This window comes from Platalea leucorodia (assembly GCF_965183815.1).
Source record: "Platalea leucorodia genome assembly, chromosome: 7".
Classification (NCBI taxonomy): domain Eukaryota; kingdom Metazoa; phylum Chordata; class Aves; order Pelecaniformes; family Threskiornithidae; genus Platalea; species Platalea leucorodia.
In genome coordinates, this window is record NC_138829.1 from 14,484,732 (window position 1) to 14,509,532 (window position 24,801).

The following is a 24,801-nucleotide window of genomic DNA, read 5'->3' on the forward strand; positions in this document are numbered from 1 at the left end:
TTTCATTTAATTCTGACAGATATAATGTATTAATATAATTAATAGTAATATAATTTTTATTCTAAAATCTCCAGATCACACATTCTCACTCTCCAGCAAAAAATCTTTACTGACATTAATGCAGAAAGAACAACCTGCCCTTGACAAGGACTCGAATACAGCCAGAGACGCTGCATTTGATAGAGTGTTAGATGTCCTGGTAATATCCAGGAAGAAGACTGCTTTAGGGCTTTTTAGGATACAGAGAAGGAAGAAAATCCCTTTATTCCCTATCCTAAAAAAAAAAAAAAAACAACCAAAAAACCAACAAACAAACAAAAACCCCCAACTTATTTCAGGTTTGTTTCAGGAAACAGAGAAACATACATAATCTGAAAAATTATTTGGTTTAAAATGAAGCTCCTCTAATCGAAGACAATTTGCATTCTTTTTATTTTTAACTGGATTCCCTAGCATGAGATCATATTTTATTTTTACCACAGTGGGATGTGTAGCATTGTCACACATTTCACCCAGCTGTGATGCCATTCCCAGCACACTACGCAAGCGTGGTCCTGCCGCCCTGTGAGGGCGAAGGAGTTGTACTCCAAGGCCTGCCCCATCCTCTGCAGCATTTGGCAAGGCTACAACGACATGCACGTTGCCTATTTTTAAAAGAAATTCAGGTTTTCATGGGGGAGGAGACGAAGGAGGAGATAGAGATAATCTGTTCTATAGCTTTCATGTCTGTCGAAAAAAGTTTACAAATATGCTTTGATCAACTAATGCAGTATTGTATCACCCCAAGGCTACACAGAGAGTCCTCAGTAAAAGGGAGAGAGCCAGCAGACGCCTGATCCGCCCTTGGCTGGGAACAAGCCCCAGGCCAAGGTCCAAGCAGAGCCTGGCTCATGACTATTCCTCTCCCTCAAGGACTTTCTGGGACCGATTTCCTCCTGGCGGCAGTCGGTACTTCTCCCATATGAGTCTCACCTGAGAGATCACACGGGCGAAGTCTGTGGAGAACAAATCTTTTTCCAAAAGCCATCTCCTAATAGCACTGAGCTGAAGTACTAGTGTGAACAAACCCTGCAGAAAGCCTGGCTGATAAGCTCTTGTCGCCCCGTGATTACCGAGCATCTGAGCTTCAACCTTCATGATAAGGTGGAGCCTACCAGCAAAAACAAACCTTTAAGGCTAATATGGCCATACAGCTTTAAGGCAAAAGTTCTCTTCTGCTTTCTTAGCTCTGAATGTGGGTGGACCTCCCATAAGTCAGACCTCTCTATCCAAGTGTACAGACACAGGTAGAGCAAATATAGCCACTTGAACTAAATTAATTTAGTATTTTCAGGGTTCTCACTTGTGAACCTGGAATTTGTTTATTTACTTACTTACCTTCCCGTCTTTGATCCTTTTTTTTTTTTTTTTTTGTAGGCTAAAACTTCAGAAGTCAAATTCAAAACATGCCAGGACACCATTTAACATTACAATCTTTATTTACGATTTGAACAGGTACATTTTTTAAAAGCAGTTCTGAACACAGATTAGCGGTCTCCAAGTATGTAAAGATTATTTCAGTGATAAGATTTGCCCAAAACAGCGCTCAGGTATAGTAAACTTCCTCAACACAGCACAGAGCAGTAATTTCCATGGGCAGTAAGCCGAGCAACATACTGAACTTGGAAATTGCTAGATTTACGAGAGGTGGGAAAAAGGCTGAAACTGATTGGAAAACATTTCTCCCTAGTGCACTGAAGAGAGAGCTCAGAAAACAATATCTGCTCACAGCACATCAATTTTGTAAGCCAGACAAGACAAGCCGGAGATGCCTTTTTCAAAATACCCCTCAGTTCAGCAGAAGACAGACAAGAGTAAAGTCTAGTACAGAAAAGCTTCAGCATGAAAATACTTAGTTATGTAAGAGACACAAACATAATAAACAATCGCATGGTAAGATACACAGATCAGAAGGTCATATTCCCAATATTTAACATGACCATTTAGGAAAACCCCCAGACATCAGGCTCTCTCCATGGCAGAGAAATCTCACCCCCAGAGCGGCAGCTTCCCTGGGCCACTGACCCAACTCCTCACGCTCAATGGTCTTATTTGTAACAAACAGTTTCCAAATTTTGATTCTTCACAAAAACCAAGCATTTGCAAAGTCAAAATTTTAAGAGAACTGAAAAACAATCTGGTTGATCAGGCATCCCCAGTTGTACTCAAGCCAACAAGCAACTGCTGTAGCGCTGAGCACCACCAAGGCAAAGGAGTCACTCACACGAGCAATCAACTATATTCTAAGCACACCTCCCTTTTTTTTCCTTTTTTAAAACGGAAACAAGACAGCTTCATAAGCACACTATCAAGTTTAAAAAAAAAAAAAAAAAAAACAAGTATTTTACTGAAAAACACATTTTGAGCAGTCATTCACAGTGTGACAGTTCCCATTTCCCTATTCATTAAAAAATTCCTAGAAAAAAATAATTAATTTATATGTATATATTTACTGTATTGCAAGTAGTTCAATGCCTTACTAGCTCTCCTTGCCAGAAAAAGAGAGGCTTTTGGACTGGATATCAATTTTACTGGCTTTATATTTAATAGATTTCAAATTTACATTAAATACATTTACTAGATTTATTGGACACAGGGAAAGTCTCTTGTGAAATGAATGAGGCACAATTCCTATGAAAACTATAGGGGGTGATGAAGTAATTAAAAAATCTTGTAACACATGAACAAAACAGTTGTGGTTTAAGCTTCATTATGCAGCCTTAGTTCTAACATTTTCATAACTTCCCAGTGCTTAAAAAGGAAATCTTAGTAATTTTCCCAATTTTTCCAGGGGTGTTGAAACTTTCTATCTGCTTGCTATTTCACCCACAGAAGCAACTGACAGCAAGGAGAGTATATTAGCATCTGTGGATCTGTACCAGAAGATAAAAAAATATTTTGTTTCATAGACAACTGCCTACAGCAGAGTAAAGACAAGACCCAAGAAATGTGCATTTCCTTACAAACTCTGCAAGGGACTATGCTCTCATGGTGCAGGTTCTGGAGGCTTCTGCTCTTCAACCTGCTCAGTGTCTGGAGAGACACTGGAGCAGATTGCCCAGAGAAGCTGTGGATGCCCCATCATTAGAAGTGTTCAGGGCCAGGTTGGATGGGGCTTTGAGCAACCTGATCTAGTGGAAGGTGTCCCCTGTGTCCATCATAGGTAAAATCTACCCCTGCAGCCTTCAGTCAGGGTCTCCTTAGCTGTTCTGTGGGGCTAAAGACTCTGCAGTCAGGTGGGGCAAGGGCTGGAGGACATTCAGGTGTGCTGCTGAGACCTGTACATGAAGGCTGATTAACACCAGTGCTATGAGAGACTACAGCACGCGCAGCAGAAACATCATCTGCTGTTTTGGCAGCTCCCATCTGATTTCTGAAAGACTCGCAGCCTGGCAAACGGGACAGAGCAGCAGTGTGGTGGGAAAAGGGTCCCCCCAAGAGCACTGAGTCCTCCAGAACTCAGCCTCACCTACTCTCAAGAAATCAAAATGGTGCTAAAAATTTGCAGAGAAAATAGTACCTAAAAACGGGCAGCATGGACCAGGCCCTCACAACTGCCCAAGGACAAATCCCTGCAACACAGGCAGCTGTTGCTGCTACTAACTTCATGGAAGAGCTTGCCCCGTATCTTAAGTCAGTACATGCAGGGACACAATCACCTCTGTGAGCTGCGTTCGGGAGCCACGGTCCCAGGGCGCGGGGCGAGCGCCTCCCACCAGCCGCCACTGCAGAGGGCTGGCAGCGCGGCCAGGCCGGGAGCTCAGAGGGCTTCAGCAGGTAGGAGCGGGTCCCTCTGTGTCGCGGGAAGGAGCTGGGATCCAGCAGGTGGAAAGTATGGAATTAGGCTCCCAGCAGGCACAGCACTCAGGACATGCACAAAACCCAAAGCATGCAGAAACACGGCAGAAGGAGAGGGGGCAGTTGCCACTACCTGAACCCAGTTCTGCTGCCACCACTACCTTTGACCTGCTGATGATACCCTGCCAAATTAAGTTGGATGTCCCAAAATCCTACAGGAATACTAAATGCCATGTATTTCCTTCTGTCTTGTGCATATCTCCCCATAATCCATTACCCTTTGGACTAACTGATATGCTATTGCTGCATCAAAGCCCTGCTCCATCTTTGCTCGTTCTGTCCATTCCTCCTCTTCCTCGATACAAACTACAGAAACCATCTTCTCTTTCAGCCGTTTTTTCCTGCGCCCTCAACAGGAGGCAAAGGGCAGGAAGGGTAATTCTCAGAATATACACTGCAAGAAAAAGGTTATTAATCCAGAAAGTTAATTTGAAAGTGAACAAATAAGACACCGGGTGTAACTGGAAGCTAAGGCACACAGTTCTAACATTATACACATGATATGCTGTATTAAAAACTTCTTACCTAGACAAAGGAGTTATTCGGAAATAGAAATGAGAGTGCCAGTAGGTTGCTCCAGCTTCTCTTGGATTATTTCAAACAGATACAACTCATTTTCACTTTAAAACCTCTGCTGTACACAACTGTTCAGAGGGCTTTATCTTCAGCACAACAACGTTGCTTAAAGAAAAATGCATACGAACTTGCATATCATTCATATCTAATGCCTTGCCAACCCACACCTTCTTTTACTATCTAATCATCATGTGAAAGTCTGTCAAAAGTGTCAAAAGCTTTTCTTTTTTTTTATTTAAGCTGCTACTTTTATCATAAGGAAAAAAAAAAAGGCTGAAAAATTCTGAAAGACATAGTCACTTTAACAACGTTCATTTGTTTCCCAAGGTTTGTGCCTGCAGAAGGTGAGAAGAATCCCCTGGCCTTTGTTGCACCCTGTGCCAGCCACCTTGGGAGGAGCCTTGAAGGACTGAGCTTATTTCACTGCCTCACATTTCCATTCCCACAGCCGTAGAAGTGGGAATTCAGCTCATTCAGATTGTAACATATAACTGAGGTTTAATATGCAGCTCTCAACCATAGCTCGCTAAAGGACAGGTAACAGGGACTCGTAAGAGCAACAACATGTCAATTCTCCCTGGTCGTAACTGGAAAAAAAGACGAAAGTTTTCACAACCATGCAAGTTGCTGACTTGTCAAGGGAGTCACAGAATTGTTCTTTCCAGCACAGAATGATTTTAAATTTTTATACAGGTCTAACATTTAATTTTAGTACAACAAATGGATATATACAAAGAGAAACTGAATAAATATCTATGCAGCAGAACAACAGGTACTACAATAAACCGCAAGTAAAAACAGATCATTTACACCATGGTTTAAGATAAATGAAGTTTCTACTAAAAAAACTACTACTACATTTACAGCAATGATAAAGCTTCCACAGTGCACAGAAGTCATGACAACAAAGACAGTTTTTTCCTTGGCTTACAAAATTGGGCTTCACTCTGTTGAACCTAAGGGATCAGTAAGGACTGATTGAACAATGTTGATCCAGAACCCCAAAAAGCTGCCTTGCTCAACCGGGAACCAAATGGCTCAAATTAATTAAATAAACTAAGGTTCAAACAACATCGGTGCCTCTGCAGAGCACCACGGGGCATGCTCCCCTTGTTGCACGGGGTTTGTGCCCTAGACTAGATCTGAAATGGCAGCCCATGCCGCTTGGCTCCCTGCAGCAGGCGAACTCGGACAGACTGGTAAACTGAGCAACGGGGGCATAACACTAACGTTTTTTAGTCACTTTACATATTTCAGCCAATACTAAATCTAGTAATCTTAGTTAATACTAACCTGTGCAGTGCAGGAAGTGCTCCATGCCACAGCTGGGAACACCCAAACAGAAAGAACTTCACCCTGCCACAGTCAAGATGTTTGAAATACCTTTTTTTTCATCCTGACGTATTTGTCCTAATTCTAATCCACTCCCTCAAGACACTTCTTTTTAAGGGAGTCAGACTGGAAAAAGTTAGGAATAGCCAGGAGAAGGCGGCCTACATGTATTTTGTTCTCGGGGGTGCACTCACGAGCAGTGCTGAGAGAGCACCCGAAGAGCCCTGCTAGGAAAGGTGAAGGCAGAGAGGTTTTTCCCTTGGTTGCTGCTTGGGATACAGACTGCCATGGACTTTGCAAATGTTTGCTCGCTGAGTGCGGGACTGACAGACACTATGCAGAGCCAGAATTACAAAGATCTAAATGCTTGTGTTGTTTTCCCAAATATCTTTCCTCATCTTTTCTGGTACTTGTCAGTGGTCCATGGGGCATCATCTAAAAAAACTGGGCTGTAACAAAATATCTCCCCCTTGAATCTCACGTTCCACTTCTTAAATGGGTTAACCAGTTCCTAACGCTAGATATTAAAACTCTGACAAAAATATATGTGGTTTTCCCCACCACTGATTTTAGCAATTGTTCCAAATTAAAACCAAACCACAAAAGATACACAGTCTTTGCAATTCTTTGTAATTTTAGGGTCTTTACTAAAAATCAGCCGTTTCACTTATTCTTGTGCTTTGTGTTAAGGTTTTAAAATATCTACATACTGGCAAGAAAAAAAATGTCAAAAGCACAAACTTTGTTATCCTTCTCCCTGCTCCCAGAGAGACTTCAGCCAGGCAACAGCTACTTCAAAGCTTCACATCGCACATGCCTAGAGACTTAAACCAAGAGAAGCAACTGCGAAATTCGGGAGGCAGTAAAAGGCTTAGATTTAGAGGGCTCCCTGAGGCTAAACATTTTTTTTTAAATTAAAAACAACAAAATAAAAACTAGAAAGGAGAAAAACCCTGAAGTTACACCCTCCTGGAACAATATGCACACAAATCTCTCATAACCTTCTGAGTCACAGCTATGAGGGTTAATAACCCAGCACCGACCAAATGGTTTCTGGGCTTCGCAAAATCCTACAGAGCCTTGCAGGAATCAATGGAGCTGCTTTAGGCTTACTTCAGCTTCTTGGAAGCGTCAACAAACAGGACACACAACTGCTCTCTCCAGTGCAAGGCGCTCAATCCAGGCCTTCCTACACGGGACCACTGAAGATGACTGCTAGCTCCTGCAAGAGTATTTTTCTTTAAATTCCTCAATGCACAGAGATCTTGTAGATGATCTTCCCTTTGCATCGAGTCTGCTGTAATCAAGAGAACTGCTTCAGCTGCAGTCATCCAGACTTGATTCTGAGAACTGAGCAGCAGCATCACACCGATGACGTTTGTTACCAATTAATTCACGCTCTATTTTTAGGGTATGCTTTTTCCTGCAAAGTTGTGGAATAATCTGATCAATGTGCCTCTGAAACCAGTATGTTCTCAAGAAAGGTGATATAAGGGAGGAGAGATTGTTGTTCTTTTGATAGAAATTATACTTCTCTCTCAAAAGTAAAAAAGAAAATTCCAAGAAATATATAGTTGCAAAGTTTGAAAATGCAAGAAAAAAAAAATAGATGATATGCAATTAGGAATTCAAATCTGTGTGTAAAAAATGTTTCACGTACACCTGTGCGCCTGGGGCTATTACATTTTTTACATCAAATGTGATTTCATATTCTGCAAAGCACATAAGAATTACAAAAAATATTGAGATTCATAGCTTCCAGGGAGGGGAAAAAAAAAACCAAAAACACAACCCCAAAAAAACCCACACACAACAAAACACAGACACACATGAAAGCAACCACAAAAGCTAAACATTCAAAGAAATGCAGGAATCTCAATGGTAAAAAATTTATGTTAGTGCACTGTGCTTTGAATGGGTAACTGGACTGAAAATTACATTTATGATGTATATGTAATTTTCCACCTATATGAACTTTTAATTCAATTATAAGTCACGCTTGCAGCAGTCAAAAAGTACTTTTCCTCTTTATTACGGTCTTTTAGTGGCTCTGCCTGCCTCTCCCTGTATTGCCTCACACATTGTTTTAAAACTTTACCTCCCACCACTACTCCTGGCACAATACAGAAAAAAGGGGATCACTTCTACCTGCTACAATACAAAACAGATGGGTATCGCTTCTAACTTGGATTAATTTATTGATGCCGTGCAACACATGGTGCCACAAGCAGATGCAATGACAAAAGCAAGGGTCCAGTTCCGCAAGACACAATGGCCAATCCAGAAGCCCCCAGTTTGCCTGCAGCACCCGCTACTCCTATAATTTATCTTCTGCTGCCTCTGGAAGCTGATTTAATTCTCCAGTCTGGCAGAAAACTCACTTTTGCAAAAGCAAAACCAAAGTACCACACACAAACACTGAGTGGATCTTTTTGTTTCTGTTGGGTTAGCATGTTAAATTAACTCTGACAAATTAGTCTGTCAAGTGTTGAGTGGGTAAAACCACAGAGAGCAAGAGAGGGAAGGGAGACCTTCCTCCCGAGCAGCCGCACGGTGTACGGAAGCTTATCTGCCCGAGCTATTGTAGCCTGAAAATGGCAACGGATGGCTGCGGGGGGGCATCAGGTTTGCCCCCAAGACCAGAATCCACTTAACCTCAGACTCCTGAGTTTTATACTATCATCTTCCAGCTCCCACAGCTCTCTGGTTTGTTAAGCTTTACTCCTACGCAACCCTATACACCCGCTTATAGCATAACATCTGAAAGACCAAGCTTGTCATCTTTCATATCCCTTATTCAGTCTCCCCCATCTACATTACATTGTATTCCTTCTTTTAATTGAAAAAATTTAAACATTATCACATTGTGTTACTCATCTTCAAAGTTAGAATGACTTTATTACATCAGTATGCATCAGAGACAAGGTAAATTTTATGAAAAGAAGCAGATAAAAGGAGAAAGAGTTCTTTCAATTTAGCTTTGCCCTGGGCAGGGGGAAAGAAAGAAAAAAAAAAAGTAGTAGGTTGTCCTAGTATTGACTCCCTCTGTTTAAATAAATTTTAGAAATAAGCATATCAATCACGCAGGGCTATGTGTTCATGTAAGAGGTTAGGGTCCCAGCAAGAGTATCCTACCTAGGAATGACAGCTACAGAATGGAATCTCTCAAATAACTTACACATGAGACAATGCTGGAATAAACCACACCATCCTGTTCATTGCTGTAAAGTTCACCTTAATGCCTTGCAACCACGAACTCCATAAAAAATGAGTAGATACAGATGTATTGCTCTTGGGAGACCACACCAACACACATATTTTCCAACTTCCATGAATTTTAGTTATAAAGCATTCGCTTAACACAACAGCAAACATTTTTCAATTCTATAGCTGAACATTTAATCCCACGACTCAGTTTCTTTACTGTTTCCAAAAACCAAAACAAAGCATCCAGGTCATAAAAGAAAGCTGAAATATAGTTCAGATAACTAATGATTTAATTCAGCTATAAATTTGTTCTGAAAGACTACTAGTGTGACAGGCAGAAACATTTTTTTCAGACTTGTGCAGATAATATGCTTATTCTAAGTCTTTCAGATAACAGACTGTCAAATGTAGCAAAAACAATCTAAGCAGAACCCACCATACAATAATCAATCACACTGCAGGGGGGAATTCCATAATCAAACACCTTACTATTTGTATCCTGCTTACTCAGCTTTAAAAACAGAGATGGAAACACTGAGCTATTAAATAATAAAATGGCCAGGTACGCTGCTACGCCCATACCTCCCCCCTTTAAAATAGCTGGGCTTAGATCTTTCAATGAAGCACAACTGTTGTAAATGTAAAGCCTTGATTTTGGTTCTGTCCAATCCATTAAACTTTGCTGAAAAGAAGTCAAGAGTTTCCAATTTTCAGTTCTGAACACGACCAGTGTCCATAATGAGCTTTTTGATTAAAAAAAACCCCATGAATGAATCTTTGGACCTACAGAAGTGCTCAAGCCCAACACAAGCCCTATGGTCCCTTGTTCACGGTATTAAGAATCTCTTCTCAAGAGTGGAACAACAAGTTAACAACTTTTCAGGAGTAGTGTACCAACCATATTTCTTCCCAAATTAGAAAGAATGCTGGTAAGAGACCAGAGACTGGGAGACAACATCTCAAAGAAGACGACAGCATAGCCGCCCCAGCTCTTGCTGCCACAGCAGCGCTGCCCGCTAACTGCGATAACCACTGGCTCCCTATACGTATTTGAGTTTGGGGCCAGCGGGTGCTCGCGCAGCGATCACCACCACGCACCCCTCTTTGGTTCATATCGTGGCCAAGTCGTGGAAGCGCACTCCAGCAGCGCACCAGGAGGGCTCGAGTGCTGACGTGTGTTTGGCGCACAGCATCGGATTAGAGCTAGTCCACGGTAAGTGCAGGGACTTACGGACACCCGAGTCCTCACCACGCACTGTTCTGCTTTACAGATTTCTTCCTCTTGTCCCACATTTCCTGCTAATGTAGACATAGCGTTAAAATACAGCATCTCGGAGCTAGTCCTCTTTTACAGTATTCTGCCCTTCAGCTGCAGATCCTGCAGCATACCATTCGAGAAAAAGTTTATCTGTATACCACTGGTAGCTGACCCCAGCCTACATGTCTGCCAGGCCACACACCAATCCCCCCAAATTTTAAAAATGGATCTTTTCTCACTTCTCAGTAGAGAAAGGCCTCGAGCCTTGCAGAACATATAAATGCTTAACTTAAAAATTGTATGTATAAAATCTTCTGTCCCAAAGGATCCCTAATTAGTTCATTAAAACATCTGAACACAGAGGAAATTACTTATTTCCAAACTGAAATACAGCCACCACAGGGATCTCACACATATGCACACACTGTCTAGCATAAAAGGGAGAAAAAGAAAAAAACCTACCCTCACACCTCCCTCTGTGCATGGCATTATACAGAGTTAGCTCAATTACAGTGGTGTATATTTTTCACTATGAGAGACAAAATTTCTAAGAATCCTCATTTTCTTAGAGTCAACTGGAGTTTGCCATGAGTATTTTCAGTTTGAAACCGCAGTCCTACTGAAGTCCACAGCCAAACTCCTATCGGCTGCACAGCATCAGGATTTTGTCTCTTACCCCAAACCACATCAGTAATTGTTCACTGTGTTACACTGAGCTATTTTAAATATGCTTTATATCCATGCCTCATATAATCCATGGACATGAACTCCTTAAATTAAATTTTAAAATTCAATTCAAAATTCAATTTCTAGGTTCACAATTAGGAACCTAAAAAAGATGGCCTGATTTTTCAGATCACTTGAGCATAGTCCTGGCTGTCACTGCCCTATTATTTTGGCCTATATTTGGAAGATGTAAAGCAAAAAGGCAGCAATGCAGACACTGATTCAAATAAAGACTGGCCTGAGTCTCAGGATATGCTAATGGCTGTAAGGTTTTTATCGGTTTAGATAAAGACCCCATTGCCCCCTGTGGCCCAGCCAGCCTCGCCAGACCACCCACCTAGCTGCAGACCTCGCTCACCTCCAAGAAGCCATCCTCCAACGGCGTGCAATTCATCAGACATTGAGCGGTAGGACCATGTCATGTAACACATTAAGCCTGACACGCTTGCTTCAGGGTCAGGAGGAGGATCCACCTGCCGGACCCCGCAAGCTGTTTAAAGCAGCATCTCCATTTGGGAGGTGGAAGGATGCTTTCTAGGCAGCAATAGGTCTGTGTAAAACAGTTTGGGAAATGCTGGACAGGGAAGGGGAAAGGAAGCAACAGAGTGGTAACTGGTTTCAGTAAACATAAATATGAAACTGACAGTCTGTCAGCATCTTTCTCAGGTTTCACAATGATTTTTTTTTTTCACCAAGGGGAAAAAATAAAAAAAAAAAAAAAGCTGCTCCTAATGCTGCTGACTTCAGGGTACAAACACCTTGCACAGCCTCAGGGAAATTCTAGACAGCACTGCCCAGTCATCCCCACGTGGCTGTTGTCCTGGTTTCAGCTGGGAAAGAGTTAATTTTTTTCCTAGTAGCTGGTATAGTGCTATGTTTTGGATTTAGGATGAGAATAATGTTGATAACACACTGATGTTTTAGTTGTTGCGAAGTAGTGCTTACACCAGTCAAGGCCTTTTCAGCTCCCCATGCTCTGCCAGGTGCACAAGAAGCTGGGAGGGGGCACAGCCGGGACAGCTGCCCCAGACTGGCCCCAGGGCTATGCCGTACCGTATGACATCATGCCCAGTATGTAAACTGGGGGAGTTGGCTGGGTGGCATCGATCGCTGCTTGGGGACTGGCTTGGCATCGGTCAGCAGGTGGCAATTTTTTTTCCTGGGTTTTGTTCCTCTCGCTGTTGTTGTTCTCCTTTTCGCTACAATTTTATCATCATTGTTATTATTATAATATTTCAATTATTAAACTGTTCTTATCTTAGCCCATGAGTTTTCTTACATTTGCCCTTCTGATTCTCTCCCTCACCCCACCAGGAGGGGGTGTGGGAGCGAGTGGCTGTGTGGTGCTTAGTTGCTGGCTGGGGTGCAGGGGAAAATCTCAAAAGCCGTTTCTGTTTGCTGTGTTTTTCACCACAGTTGCAAGAAAAATAAACACTCTAGTTTTCATGAAATACAAGGTTTGTTACAATGTTTCAATTAAAAAATATTTGCCTTTACTAGCTTGAAACAATGACTGTTTCTCTATCTTTTCTATTTACATACTGAAATGTGCTCATCTATTCTGTATCTTAGGAATCTCCCTTAAGCTTAGCTTAGGCACCTGTTCACGCACAATTCTCAGGTGACTACAAGCCAGTAGCAATGTTTCATATATTGATCTGCAATGGATTACAGAAGTTATACTTAAAACTAGAAAATATTCCTTCTTTCCTGTTTGCAGGAAACTTATGTAAGTTTCCAATCAAATATAGGGTCTACACTATTAAGGAATGCAAACTGCTTTTATCACAATGAGGCGTTTGTTTCAGATTTTAAATCCAAAAAGGCAACTAGTTTCTACATTCCACAATATCTAAAAACACTGCTAGAGGCCTCCAATACTAGTTTTCAAACGGGTATATAATATTTACTCAATAATCAGTCATTTCAAAGCAAGACAAGAAAATGATGGACCATGTCAGATTTTACTCTTTGGAAGTAATGGAGTGTGGACAATCTCACTTAATTACTTTCCAAAGAATTAATTTAGTGAAATCATGTTAACATATCATTATCTTCACCCCATCTCCCTAAAAACCTCAGGGAGCTACTTCCATATTTTAATTACGTAATGGATGAACATTTTAAATTGTGTTTCATGGAAGAAGAGCATCATCTATAGTTCCTTCTGCACTCCCTCTAAGCCTTCACATTTCCTTATGGTTGCCCAATTAGTGTCATTTACGAACAGCAAGCACCCCACAAAAAATAAAGTCATTATACCGCTTCACACAACCTTCCTACTTATTCTCTCACATCTTTCTCAAGATTTTAATGATCAAAAGACAGGTTCTTCATTACAGCTTCGCAAAATTTCTCTTGACAAAAGAACTGCAGCATCAACTTTAAAATCTTCATCTTAAATTTCTAAGGAAAGGAGAAACAAGAGGGAAGTCAGGATAAAACCTATTAAAATGTATGTCACTGACTGGTGTACTCCCTCACTGCCTCCTCATGTATTCACTTTTTAATAATGTACTTCTAATATAAATTTAATCCTTATTTGAATTGTTTGCACGTGGTTTAAGCTTCAATAAAAGAATCTGAGTTTTGCTATTCTTAATTAGAACTTAAAACACATATTTTATCAGCTCTATAAAGTACTATTAAATTTTTAAAAAACTCCTTGAAGATCAGATAAAGCATGTTTTTCTGATGAGAGCCCAATGCTTTAATTTGCAATTCTGTATGTTGTTTTATTCATGATAAAATACTTGATACTTGTAGTTTCTCTCCATACTACTAACACTGACACAGATTCCCTATTGAGGTTCGATTGTCACCGAAGGATTCTCCCATGACCGGTCTGTATTTTCATCTGTTTTTAAAAGCTTAGTTTTAAAAAAAAAAAAAAAAAAAAAAAAAGAGGGCAAAAAAAAAATTAAATTCCAGTAACTACAATTAACGCTACCCATGACTAAAATGAGCTTTAATAATTCATGATTTGGAAATACAGAGCTAATTAAAGGGCAACAAATTCATTTTACTTGTATAGTGTCTTATTAAAAATAATAGTTTGAGCTTTAATAGGCTAACAATATATATTGTTAACATGTCCATTACAGCAAGTTATTTTTATTTCATAGTGTACTGATTTATTCTGCATTCAATTACTGCACTTACAAAAAAATGTTTCTGCGTGCCACCCCTCCCCTTTATTCCAGGATAGCAGAAAATAAGTTCTAGAAGTAAGTTGATCAAAAAATCAACTTATATTCTATATAGCTCCAAAATGTGTGAAACAGACACTTAATGTAGAGTCCAATCCAGCATTACATTTGAGGGTTCAATTGTAAGAGCCAGAACAAACCCCAGTGAAAGGAAAAATAAGAAAATGGTCTCCAAGCAATTCTGGGTAATAAAATCTTCTACTGTCCTACAAAACCGATAGAAGCTTTACGTAGGGTATCTCCTCCACTCCTGAGTTCAAAACATGCTGCTGTCCTGAAGAGAACAGGTCTAGAGAAGAAACATGAGAAAGCCTGGTTTGTTTGTCTGTCTCTGTGGTTACACGCTTTTGAGAAAAACAACAAACAGGAGTAATGCTATTAACATGTTTGCAACATCTTTTTGAACATGCTTGCAACATCTTTTCATACACACGGTGCGTGAATCTGCCCAGTGAGAACCAAATTAAATCCAACTTCGCTTTGCATTACTCCTAGGAAGTGATCACAGTAAAACAAATTACAGTCTCTTCCAACCCTTGACAGAGTTGAACTAGTGACCTGAAAGCTATAAGGCTCAACTTACCACTGTTCCTTCCCTAACCCATACTATAGCGTGCGAGTTTGGTCCAGCTGTAGGAAGAGAGTTACTGGCTGTATTTCGGAAGGTTAGGGAGAGGAAGCGTGAGAGTCAAATGGGAAAGAAGAGCCGACTGCCGGAATAATACTGTCCATAAAAGTTTCCTGTTTGTGGTGTTCACTTCCTCACCGACGGGGCATCACTCCGCTTGTAGATACATGAGTCAGAGAGAAAACGTGCATCTATTTGATTTATTTTCAGGAATGGTGGATAATTACAGAAGCAGAAGATTCAAACTGGAAATAAACTGACCAAAACTAGTATATGAACTGATTCACACAATTTACTTTTCATGACTTAAGAGAAATAGTGACTGACAGTTATCAAAACTATTACCTGTCAAAAATCCTAATAACATGATTTAGTGATTTTGGGGGGAGGGAGGGAGCAAAAAGGAACTGTTACTTTTTACGAGTGGGGGGTTTTTTATTATTATTCTGACTTTTTAAAATAAATATTAATATAGTTGGTATCACTTCAAAATTTTCTCAAGCTCTAAGTTTTTCTACCAGCAATTACACTTCAGGTAATCAGTTAAACAGAACTGTAATTAATATTATGCAATCCCTTGCCAAAGAAATCAATTTCATTAAGAAACAGTTTGTTCTACACTTTTTTTACTGCAAACCATGCAACCATGGTTGCAGAAACGGCCATTTCACAGCTACAATCTTCCCACTAGCCAAGTGAAGGACATTACAAAGATGCTACAAGTTGCAAATGAATCAAGGGTAAATTCTCACTTCCTTCTCTAAGGAATCACAGATTTCACCCTTTACATTCTACATGCCTAATAATCCTGCCCACAGGCATTAGCATGGTGCGGGCCATGTTCATTAGGTCATCGTTACAGCTATAAATGGACAGGGAATTGTGGTCAGAGGACCCACGAACCTCTGCCCACACCCTACATGCCTCCTCGACCTGCCTATAATCACTGCTGATCACTCTTGCAGCTCAATAAATCAGCTGGAGGCGAGGTGAGCGCTGTCTATAGTTCCAATATGTGCCTTGTTCTGTACAGTTTCATGTCCAGCATGGTTCTCTCCATCACTTCTTAAGCAGACACTAAAAACCTCAACGCTATCTTGCCTTATCAATATTCTACCACTTTTACCTTCAGCTTAAATAGCACATTACGAACACCCTGACTGACTGTAGATAAACATAATGGCTTTCTACCCAAGAACTACATAAAAGTTACATCAATACCAAGGAGGGTATCTATAACCAGGCATGGTTTATATTATCCAAGCTTTACTTTTCAACATGCAAAATAAACCAACAGTGCTCTTCATTACCTAGAAAGTGAGATGTAAGTTGAGAACTGTCCTTACGCAGGCATTAAGAGGAGTTATTTTAGTGTCTTACTTAAAAATAAACAAACAGAATAGGCACAGCAACTAGCAAAACATTTTGTGCATCTGAAGAGACCGTCCTCTGAAAATCAAGAGGGAGATTTCAAATGAATACGATAAACTCCTCCAAAGTAGGTATGTACTTTCCTCTGAGTTTACAACTAAGGAAACTAAGGCAACAAGAACGAAAAAACTTGCCTAAAATCACACTGCAAGTTTGTATTTCTTGCTTTGATGCCAACTCAGACTGACACTTGCGTTCATTAACATAACGTTTCCCAAACGCCAACTCTACCCTACTGTTCCATAAAACAGAACTGCAGAAAGTAGGTGTCTTTGAACTAGCTGTGCTAAATATTTGCCCTAGATTATAGACATGCAGCTCAAAACGAACATATTTTCCTCACCTCTTTCTTCTCTCCTTTCCTTCTCCATTTACCGTATTTTTTACACATTGCAAACCACAAAAATACATTACTAAACAATCATGCAGACTAGATCTGCATATGAGTAAAGAATGGGGTGGGGGGCGGGGGGGAGACCCAAATTCTTCTCCTGAACCCAGAGCCCTTTCTAGAGGGAAAGGGAGGCTTGGGGTAAGCTTGCCCTTTGCCCTCAAGTTACTGCTTTCCTCTCTGACCAGGTCCTCCAACAGCCAAGACCCTGCTCCCTCACCCCCATCACAACCTCCTGCCCACCTCTGCGCCCTCCCTCCTGCATCCCCTCGGCAGCTGCCACCCGCCCCGAGCAGGGAGCGGGGACTGGGAGGCGGGAGAAGCTGCAGCCACCCTTGGGCCCAGGCTCCAGCTCGTTTGCTGCCCTACAGGTGATCCGCAGTTATTCTGGCAGGAGCGCAGGCTTTGTATCCTGATCTTTCCAAACACAATTCATACAGGCAGCCTCTTCATCATTTCTTCAGTTCGAGACCATCAGAAAATTCCATCATGTCTTTACTTGTAAAACTAAAATTAATCCTTTCTTCTATGTTCATAACAGAAAACCTCTCAACATACAGCGATGATCACTTCGAGTGCTTGCCAGCCATTTCTGTGTTTCACTTCACCCTGTATCAAAATCACATTTTCCCTCGCATCTCTACCACTTGCTTGCTATGTTGGTTCTTCTTTATGCCTGCCCCACTCCCGACTTCACATCGTCTTTCATACTACCCATTATACTTGCAAGACCTTTCCACTTCCCTGCAAAGCAATTTTCTTTTCCTCCTTCAACCTCAAAACCCTCACTGGCATTCTCCATCTGTATTTTTTTTTTTTCTCATGGGTCATGTGCATCTGTGTGAAATATCTGATCACCTCAAGGCAGTACTCAAAGGCCTGATTCTCTTGTTCTTCCTCATCTCATCTAATATAGTCTCACTGAAGGCTAACTCATAAAAGGAAAGGCTGCTGAATCAAACGACTTTCTTTTATAAATACAGAATAATACAAGTTTACAACAGCTCTTGAGCTCACTATCTACAATGAGATGACAGCTAGGCGAGCGACCTCATCAGTAACACATTCTAGAACATAATACCTAAGGATTAACCGAGATTTTAAAACCTATGTACAGCATAAATACATACAGCTTATTTCCATCATGTATAATAGGTGCTCAGAGTTACAAAATCAATGTAAGTGACGGTTCTCAGAAACAAGCTACTCTGCTTATTCAAACTATTCAGAAGTGCTGCTACTCCTACTGTTCCCATATGTGTGCTGCTGTCAGGATCACTGTTAAAGCAAAGCGCAGGGATTCTGGTAGGAAGACAGCTTGCTTATAAATGCGTTAGAGTATAAACTTTGAAATACATTGCTGTATGTTTTCTTTTTAAAAATACTTACAATGAAATATTTATTAAGTTTAGACAAAACAGGCATCTGCTATTAGTGTACAACCCCCGTACATAGTCACAGTTTTCTCTCCTGAAGAGCTCTGAGAATACGGCGTCGCCACACAATGCGTAGCCCACGCGCGCGACTCCTCGTGCCCTGAAAAACTGCTCCCACCATCTCCAGGTCCACATGTATTAGAGTTTTCTGCTAACCTGTCCCTTTCTTGTGCCACACCACACAGAAAATCATGTAAAATTTATCATCTTCATTTATTGCAAGAGAAGAGGCAGCTATGTTTGATTCAGTTGCTGTCATGAAGCAATTTAATATGAGCCTGGCTCCAGCTCTTCAGATAGCAGTAGAAAGCCAGACCACTACTAAAATCTGGAGGAATGAGAGACCCACAAATCAATTTTCAGTGAAACATGAGATTATGAATGCTCGCAATTTTGCTGCTAGAAAGCAGTAACTAGAATCAAAATAAGGTATTTTGAGATTAAAGTCTACCATGAAGAACTCTTTGTAACATTTAGGATGCCAGATTTATTTCCCCCCAAATAACAGTAAACACCAGCTAGCTGAATAATCCCAAATACTATGCAGGCCGGTCTCCAAATACCTCCTCTGAGGATGCTGGCAGCTCCCCCCTCCTTCTTCCTTTTTTACGACCTGTCACCGCAGCCCAGCAGCTCCCCTGTCGCGCCGCCACCCCACTAACCCCTACCTTAAAAAATAACAGAAAGAAACATCAGCAACTGCACGCCAACTCCCTTAACTCCACACAGGCACCTGACACCTAAAACCTGCCCGTCGCTGCGGCGGAGGGCCGCCGGGTGGGCTCGCCGGGGAGGGGGGGAGCGGAGCGGGGCGCGGGCAGGGGGCGGAAGGACACCTGCCCAACCGCACCGCACCGCGCCGCCGCGCACCGCACCGCTCCGCTCCGCACCGCTCCGCGCCGGCGGGACGGCTCTCACCGCCGCCGTGCCGCGCCACTGCGCGCCTCAGCGCCACGGGCGTGCGCGCACAGCTCCGTCGTACACATACATACCTATATATATATATATATATGTACGTTGGCATACGCGCAGCGGAGACACGCAGCGGTGGGTAATCGCTTGGGCTACCAGATCTGCCTCTGAGACAGATACACACACATACCTATTTTATATATATATACACGTATATATACATACACACACGCACACGTATCTATACACATTCCCGTGAAGGAGGTGCAGAAGTTCCTCACGGAGGCACCCCGGCGCCGAGGGCTGGCAGGTTTCCCGCTGTATAACGGGGGAGGCTGAGGGGGTGAAGTTTCCTCCCTCCTCCTCCTCCTCGCCCCGAGTTACGCCGCGGAGCTGGGCGGCCCCGGGCGGCGGCGACGCCGCCGGCAGCCCCAGGCAGGCCCGCTCCCGGCGCTGCCTTCCCCGCGCCGGCCTCCGTCTCCGCCCCGCCGGGGCGCCGGGACCCCGCCGCTCCCCGGGGGCGGCGGCGGGAGGCGGCCCCCGCCCTTACCGTTGCAGAACTGGAGCAGCGAGGAGGTGTCGTAGAGGCTGCTGTAGCTGGAGAAGCCGTCCTCCATCCTGCCGCTGCGCTCCCGGCCTCCCCTCGGCTGTCCCGGCGGCCGCCCGCTGCCTCCTCGCCCACACGCTGAGGAGCGGAGGCGGCTGGGGCCGCGGCGGCCTGCTGCCTGCCTCACTCAGTTGCCATGGCAACCCATTCACTCCGCCGCGGCTGGGGCTGGGGCGGCGGCCGCTCCGCTCCGCTCGGCTCCGCCGCCGAGGCGAGGGGGGAGACCCGCGGGGCGGGGCGGGGCGGGGCCGGGCGCCGTCACGGCGCGGCGGCGGCGGGGGCGGGGGGCCGCTCCCCTCCCGGCCGCTCCCCCGCTCGGCGGCCGCTCGCCCTGCGGCTCCCCGGCGGCGGGGAGATCCCGGCCCCGTCAGAGCGCGGCCGGCGGGATCTCGCGGGAAGGAGCCGCCGGGCGGGCGCGGGCGGCGGGAGGGCCGGGAGAGCGCAGCGGTGAGGCCCGGGCACCGCTAGCTCCAGCGGGGAGAGGCGGCGGGGGGGACCCCGGGGCGGGAGGACGAGCGAGCAGCCGCGACTTTCGGCCATTTCTCCTCAGCGGCCCCGCCGAGCCCCCGCCGCGGGGCCAGGCCGCCCCTGCGCCGTCCACACCCGGCCCTCGCCTGAAAGAGGGGCGAGCCCCCGGTCGCGCTGCCGCGGGCAGGGGCCCTGCCTGCCGCCCGACCGCGGGACCCGGCGGGACGGGCTGTCCGGGCCGGGGCGAGGTGGAGGTGCCCGCCGGGTGGCTCGGGCAGAGCAGCAGAGAGTTACAGGTCGGAGCGTCTCTGGGTGCACGGCAGAAGCGCTGCGGCAGCCGCCGGGGCGCGCTGGCGGCCGGGGAGCGCAGGGCCCGGCCTGGGCATCGCGGCCCGCTGCGGCACCGCGCCGCCGGCTCGGGGGGGGCCGCCGCCGCCCGCCGCCGCAGCAAGGGGCCGCCCGCTGCAGCGGCCGTTCCGCTGGGCAGGGGTGCAGGTGTCGGGGTAATACCGTAACTGATGCTCTCTTGCGATAAAAAAAAAAAGATACAGACTGTAATTTGTTACGCCATTTTATACAGTTTTAACTGTTTTGTTTGAAGAATGTTATACGCTTTTCCAATATAGGGTACCAAAATAATTTCAACTGTTAATATTTTTATCTAGGTATGTTTATAATATCCATTCGTGGTGAGATGAGGGCAGTGGTACAAAACTGGTAGCTAGTAATATTGTAAAATTACTTTATACCTTATGGGCTTCAGTTTCTGTGCTAGGGATGTTGAAGTGTCCAGTGACTGAGAGGCATTTTTATTTCGAGCTCCTCAAGGGACACAAGAAAAACAGTGCACGTGTCATCTTGAAAAATGCCAAAGCACTTAGCAAAGCGTGTCTTCGGGTCTCACTCCTTTCAGGAGCTTTTTGCAGGGCAATTCCATCATGTGGATCCATTTACAGGCATGGGCTCGGTATATCCGAGTCTTTTCACCAACCACTAAACCGTGGTAGCGCTAACACAAAAATATGCTATAAAATTAGGCAGAGATATCAGTTCCATATTAAAGTGGAGTGAAAAGTGCTCCCTCCTGAATTGCCAGTGCCAATATCGGTAGGGTTGAAGTCATCTCCAACACAAGTACTTACCCAGCCTGATGGTGCTTAACTTGTATCTGACAAAAACAACTGCATTTTATAGCTGTGGGCTATAAAATAACAGAACTTTGTGGTAGTTTAATTATATTTTTAAAAAAGCATAGAAGAGAAAATTACTTCAAAAATACTAAAGACAGTAGATTTTCTTAACGTTTTAAATGAGCCATGATTCTTTCTGATCTCTAACACAGAGCCCTTAGGTTTTCTCATGACCTTTTCATTCATAAACCATCCAACTTTTTGAAGGTGCCGTATTGTTCTAAAGAATTGTACACACAGAAACACATATACGCATGGGATTTTTGGCAGACAAGTTACAATAATAGAAAAATGAAGCTTATTTTTAATACAAGTTTTAATTAAGAGTTTCCTTCATTTTAAAACATTATTGCCGAGATTAGGTTATACTTTTTGAGGTTGAGAAGTGTTTTAATATGCTAATTTTCCACCAGCTAGAGACAGTTTCAGCACAAGTAGTGCGCTCGCCATAAGATGTCAATGTTAGCTTAACCTATACCTCCTTCAGATGTGCAAGTTTCGGCAAATAAGTCTATGATGAAATCTGTGCTATCTAAAAGTATTATGTCTGTAGTAAAAAATGCATTGTCAGTGAGAGTGCTACAAAGAGAAGAGACATAAACGCCCAATAACTTCTACGACATTTGCCAAAGCAGAAGAAAGGACAAAAAGGTGCAATGCAGCTCCGTTTCGGAGACTGGAAATTGAAAGTCACTTAGGAACTCAAATCTAAACCTGATCTGAACACAGCATCATTAAAGAAAGATACAACAACATCTTAAATCTTACAATAGATTACCCACCAAAATCAGTTGTGAAGGTGTCGGTGAAGCCTATCGGCTCACTGCGCTGCAAATCAGTGATGTGACAGCTCAGTGATGTGACAGCAAATGATCTCGGCTCCAGTCTCTAGATGCTGTTATGATGCCATTATATTCCGAGGGCAAGGGTTAGAAAAGGAAAACAGTTTCATAATTTAATTGCAATGATTTCGAGACCTGTTACAATCTTATTACGCTAAACTGCACCACAAGGCACAAAATGAAAAAGAAATTCTGCCTGGCTGGGGGAACAATGGGACAATGGATCTGAAGGATGCACTAATGTGTCTCTGGGAATTCTGCTGGTACGGTGAAACAATGGAAACACTTCTTTTTGTTGTCCTTTTTCCAGTAAACTACAGTTTTAATCATTTGTATGGACCAAAGCTGGTGCATTGGAAAATGGTAAATTATATAGCTGGGACTGTGGCATCCTGAGCAATATAGTGGGACTGGTGTGTCTGGAAGGGAGTTGTTGCTGTACATCTGTGCACGCTTATTGTTGGCAGCGTCAGAAACTCTGGATGATGTTACATTTTTGAAAGCTGTATTTTGTAACTAATGATTTAAGTTTCATTTGTATTGAGTAGTGTAATACAAATGACTATTTGCTAAGTGAGAACAAAAGAGATTTTACCCATCCCTAGCTGAATTTTCAGGAGTTAATACTCCAATTTTAGGACAAAGAAGCCTTACTTTCACTCCCTGTTAATAGGCTATAGTCAAATAATTGTGGTGGTTTATGTATTCATGTTCCTTTTTAATTCCTATTTCTTTTGCATTACTAATAAATACAAAAAATACCCTGCAGCAGGTTCATGTCAGAAGGATTGTAGTTCATAACTCTCAGCAGTATAGAATTATATAGTATTATAATATGATGTTATAGCTAACCCTGCTCTCAAGTCAAGAGCGAGCTGTCCCCGTCACCGTGTCAGTATGAAACAAAGAAATCTGAGTTACAGTATCCTCTTAAAATCCACTAAAATAGCAGGCACTGATTATATAAATCTTATCCCTGCACTGTTTACATTTTGCAATAATGGTGAGAGAAAAAGCCCAATACAAGCACGTTTCGCCTGGCTGGTGGAGAAGGGCTTTTGAAGAGCGACTTTCCCTTCTGGGTCATTTGTGTGGCTCCGTCATTTGACAGCATCAGGCTGTTTTCACCGTTTGGTGATGGCATGGACAGTCTACCCTTCGTACCTGACAGCCGGGTCTGCGCTGAGCGCCGTTGCCTTTGGCGGGCTGGTTCGGGGAATGAGCTGATGGCGCTTGGGAAGGGAAGGGCGTTGGGATTTGGATGCCAGTGGCAACGCCTGCCGTGCAGAGCTGCTAATGCCATCGGGTGTAGCGGGCCCCTCTTTGCAGAGTTTACAGGAGGCGAAGGCTCGGTTCACCACAGAGGCTGGAAGGTTCTTTCGGGTCAGTGCAATGCGTGTCTGCTGAACAGATCGGGAAGGCCTTGACGGCCGCTGCGCGCACTGAACATATTTTGTAACTAGAGAAATCTTCATTGGGCAAAGCATCTATCACCATCAGCAAATGTGCTGGTTTCACTAAAATTTATCAGTGGATATAATTATAGCATCTATTTTACCGTGACTAACTTTTGAAGAGCCCCTCAAGCTCTTTAGCAATCATTTGATAGGTCACATTTACTGCAGCACGATCAAAGGGAGCGGAGCTCATTTCTGTAGCTCACTGTGTTTCCACTTAAGATGTAAGAGTCCATTTCACGATTTACAGTCTTAATGCAGCAGTCAGTCTCTGCTCGAGCCTGGAAGGTTTTAAATTGCGTGTTTGTTCAGGTTTTGCTTTTCCTCTATAAGTCAGAGGTTTCATCCATTAAAAAACTGAAGCACTGGAGCACTTGGTGCCTGGCCCCAGACTACAATCCAAAACACAAGGTACCACACATGTGCTTCTCCCTGAATACTCTATCACTCATTTAAAACAGAAGAAATGGGCACCTCTTCCAGCTGTTCACCACCGTCACTGGGAGTTAGGTGGTCTGAAAGCCAGCATCGGAGCACAGACCTCATTTCACTGGCACGGTGCTCTGCCTCAGCGTTGGAGGACGCGGTGCTTCGGCCGGAGCCACGAGGCCCGGCAGGAGCAGCAGGCTACGCACTGCGGGAGCCCCGGGGAAGGAAGAACCTGAGCCTGGGTTTTAGGCACTTGCAGGGTGAGATCAGCACTTAACAGAGGGGGGCTCTGGGGTTAAGTTTTGGACTTAAGCAGCAGCAGAGATTGTTTGTTATTTTTAAGAGAATTTCATGCGGTGAATAAATTGTCTTCATTCTTCGGAAGTGGCTTTTCCTCACCAGTAGACTATCTCCAGGTATTAGAGTGGGGTTCTCTGTCAGGGTCCTATCATAGGCTCAGATAAGGATTTCCTCTCCTACTGTGGGGTAGGAAAGGAAGAAGCGCCTTGCCGCCCAGTCTCCTTTGTGAAAACACTTCAACCGTTGGAATAATCGTTCATTCTAAATAGCAGGACTCCAGCGTTTCAGCCACAGCGGGGGGCTTCATGAATGTCACTACAAAGCACGCTTCGTGCATGTGGGAAAGATGGGGTATAAGGGGAGGATCACCATTATGCCAGCACAGTCTGAGCGCATTAAAAATACAATATAACAAATGTGGGATGAAACCATCAAAGGTATGCATGTTTTACAATCCGAATGAAAATATGTTGCAATATGTCTGTATACATCATGTTGTTTCAAA

The 24,801-nt window shown here is 43.6% G+C and overlaps 1 protein-coding gene across 2 annotated transcripts in view; it reads right to left on the bottom strand.

Moving 5' to 3' along the window:
- Nucleotides 1-24,801, bottom strand: part of EML1 (EMAP like 1) — a 131,723-nt gene that overhangs the window by 66,704 nt on the left and 40,218 nt on the right. Inside the window, exon 1 of one of the 2 annotated variants that reach the window (XM_082318007.1) lies at nt 19,554-19,640. The exons of the other annotated variant lie outside the window; for it this stretch is intronic. Within the exon in view, the coding sequence (XP_082174133.1) occupies nt 19,554-19,620 (67 nt within the window). The 5' untranslated portion in view covers nt 19,621-19,640. Of the gene's footprint in view, nt 1-19,553; nt 19,641-24,801 lie in introns of those variants that run through there. 2 annotated transcript variants of the gene reach the window in all.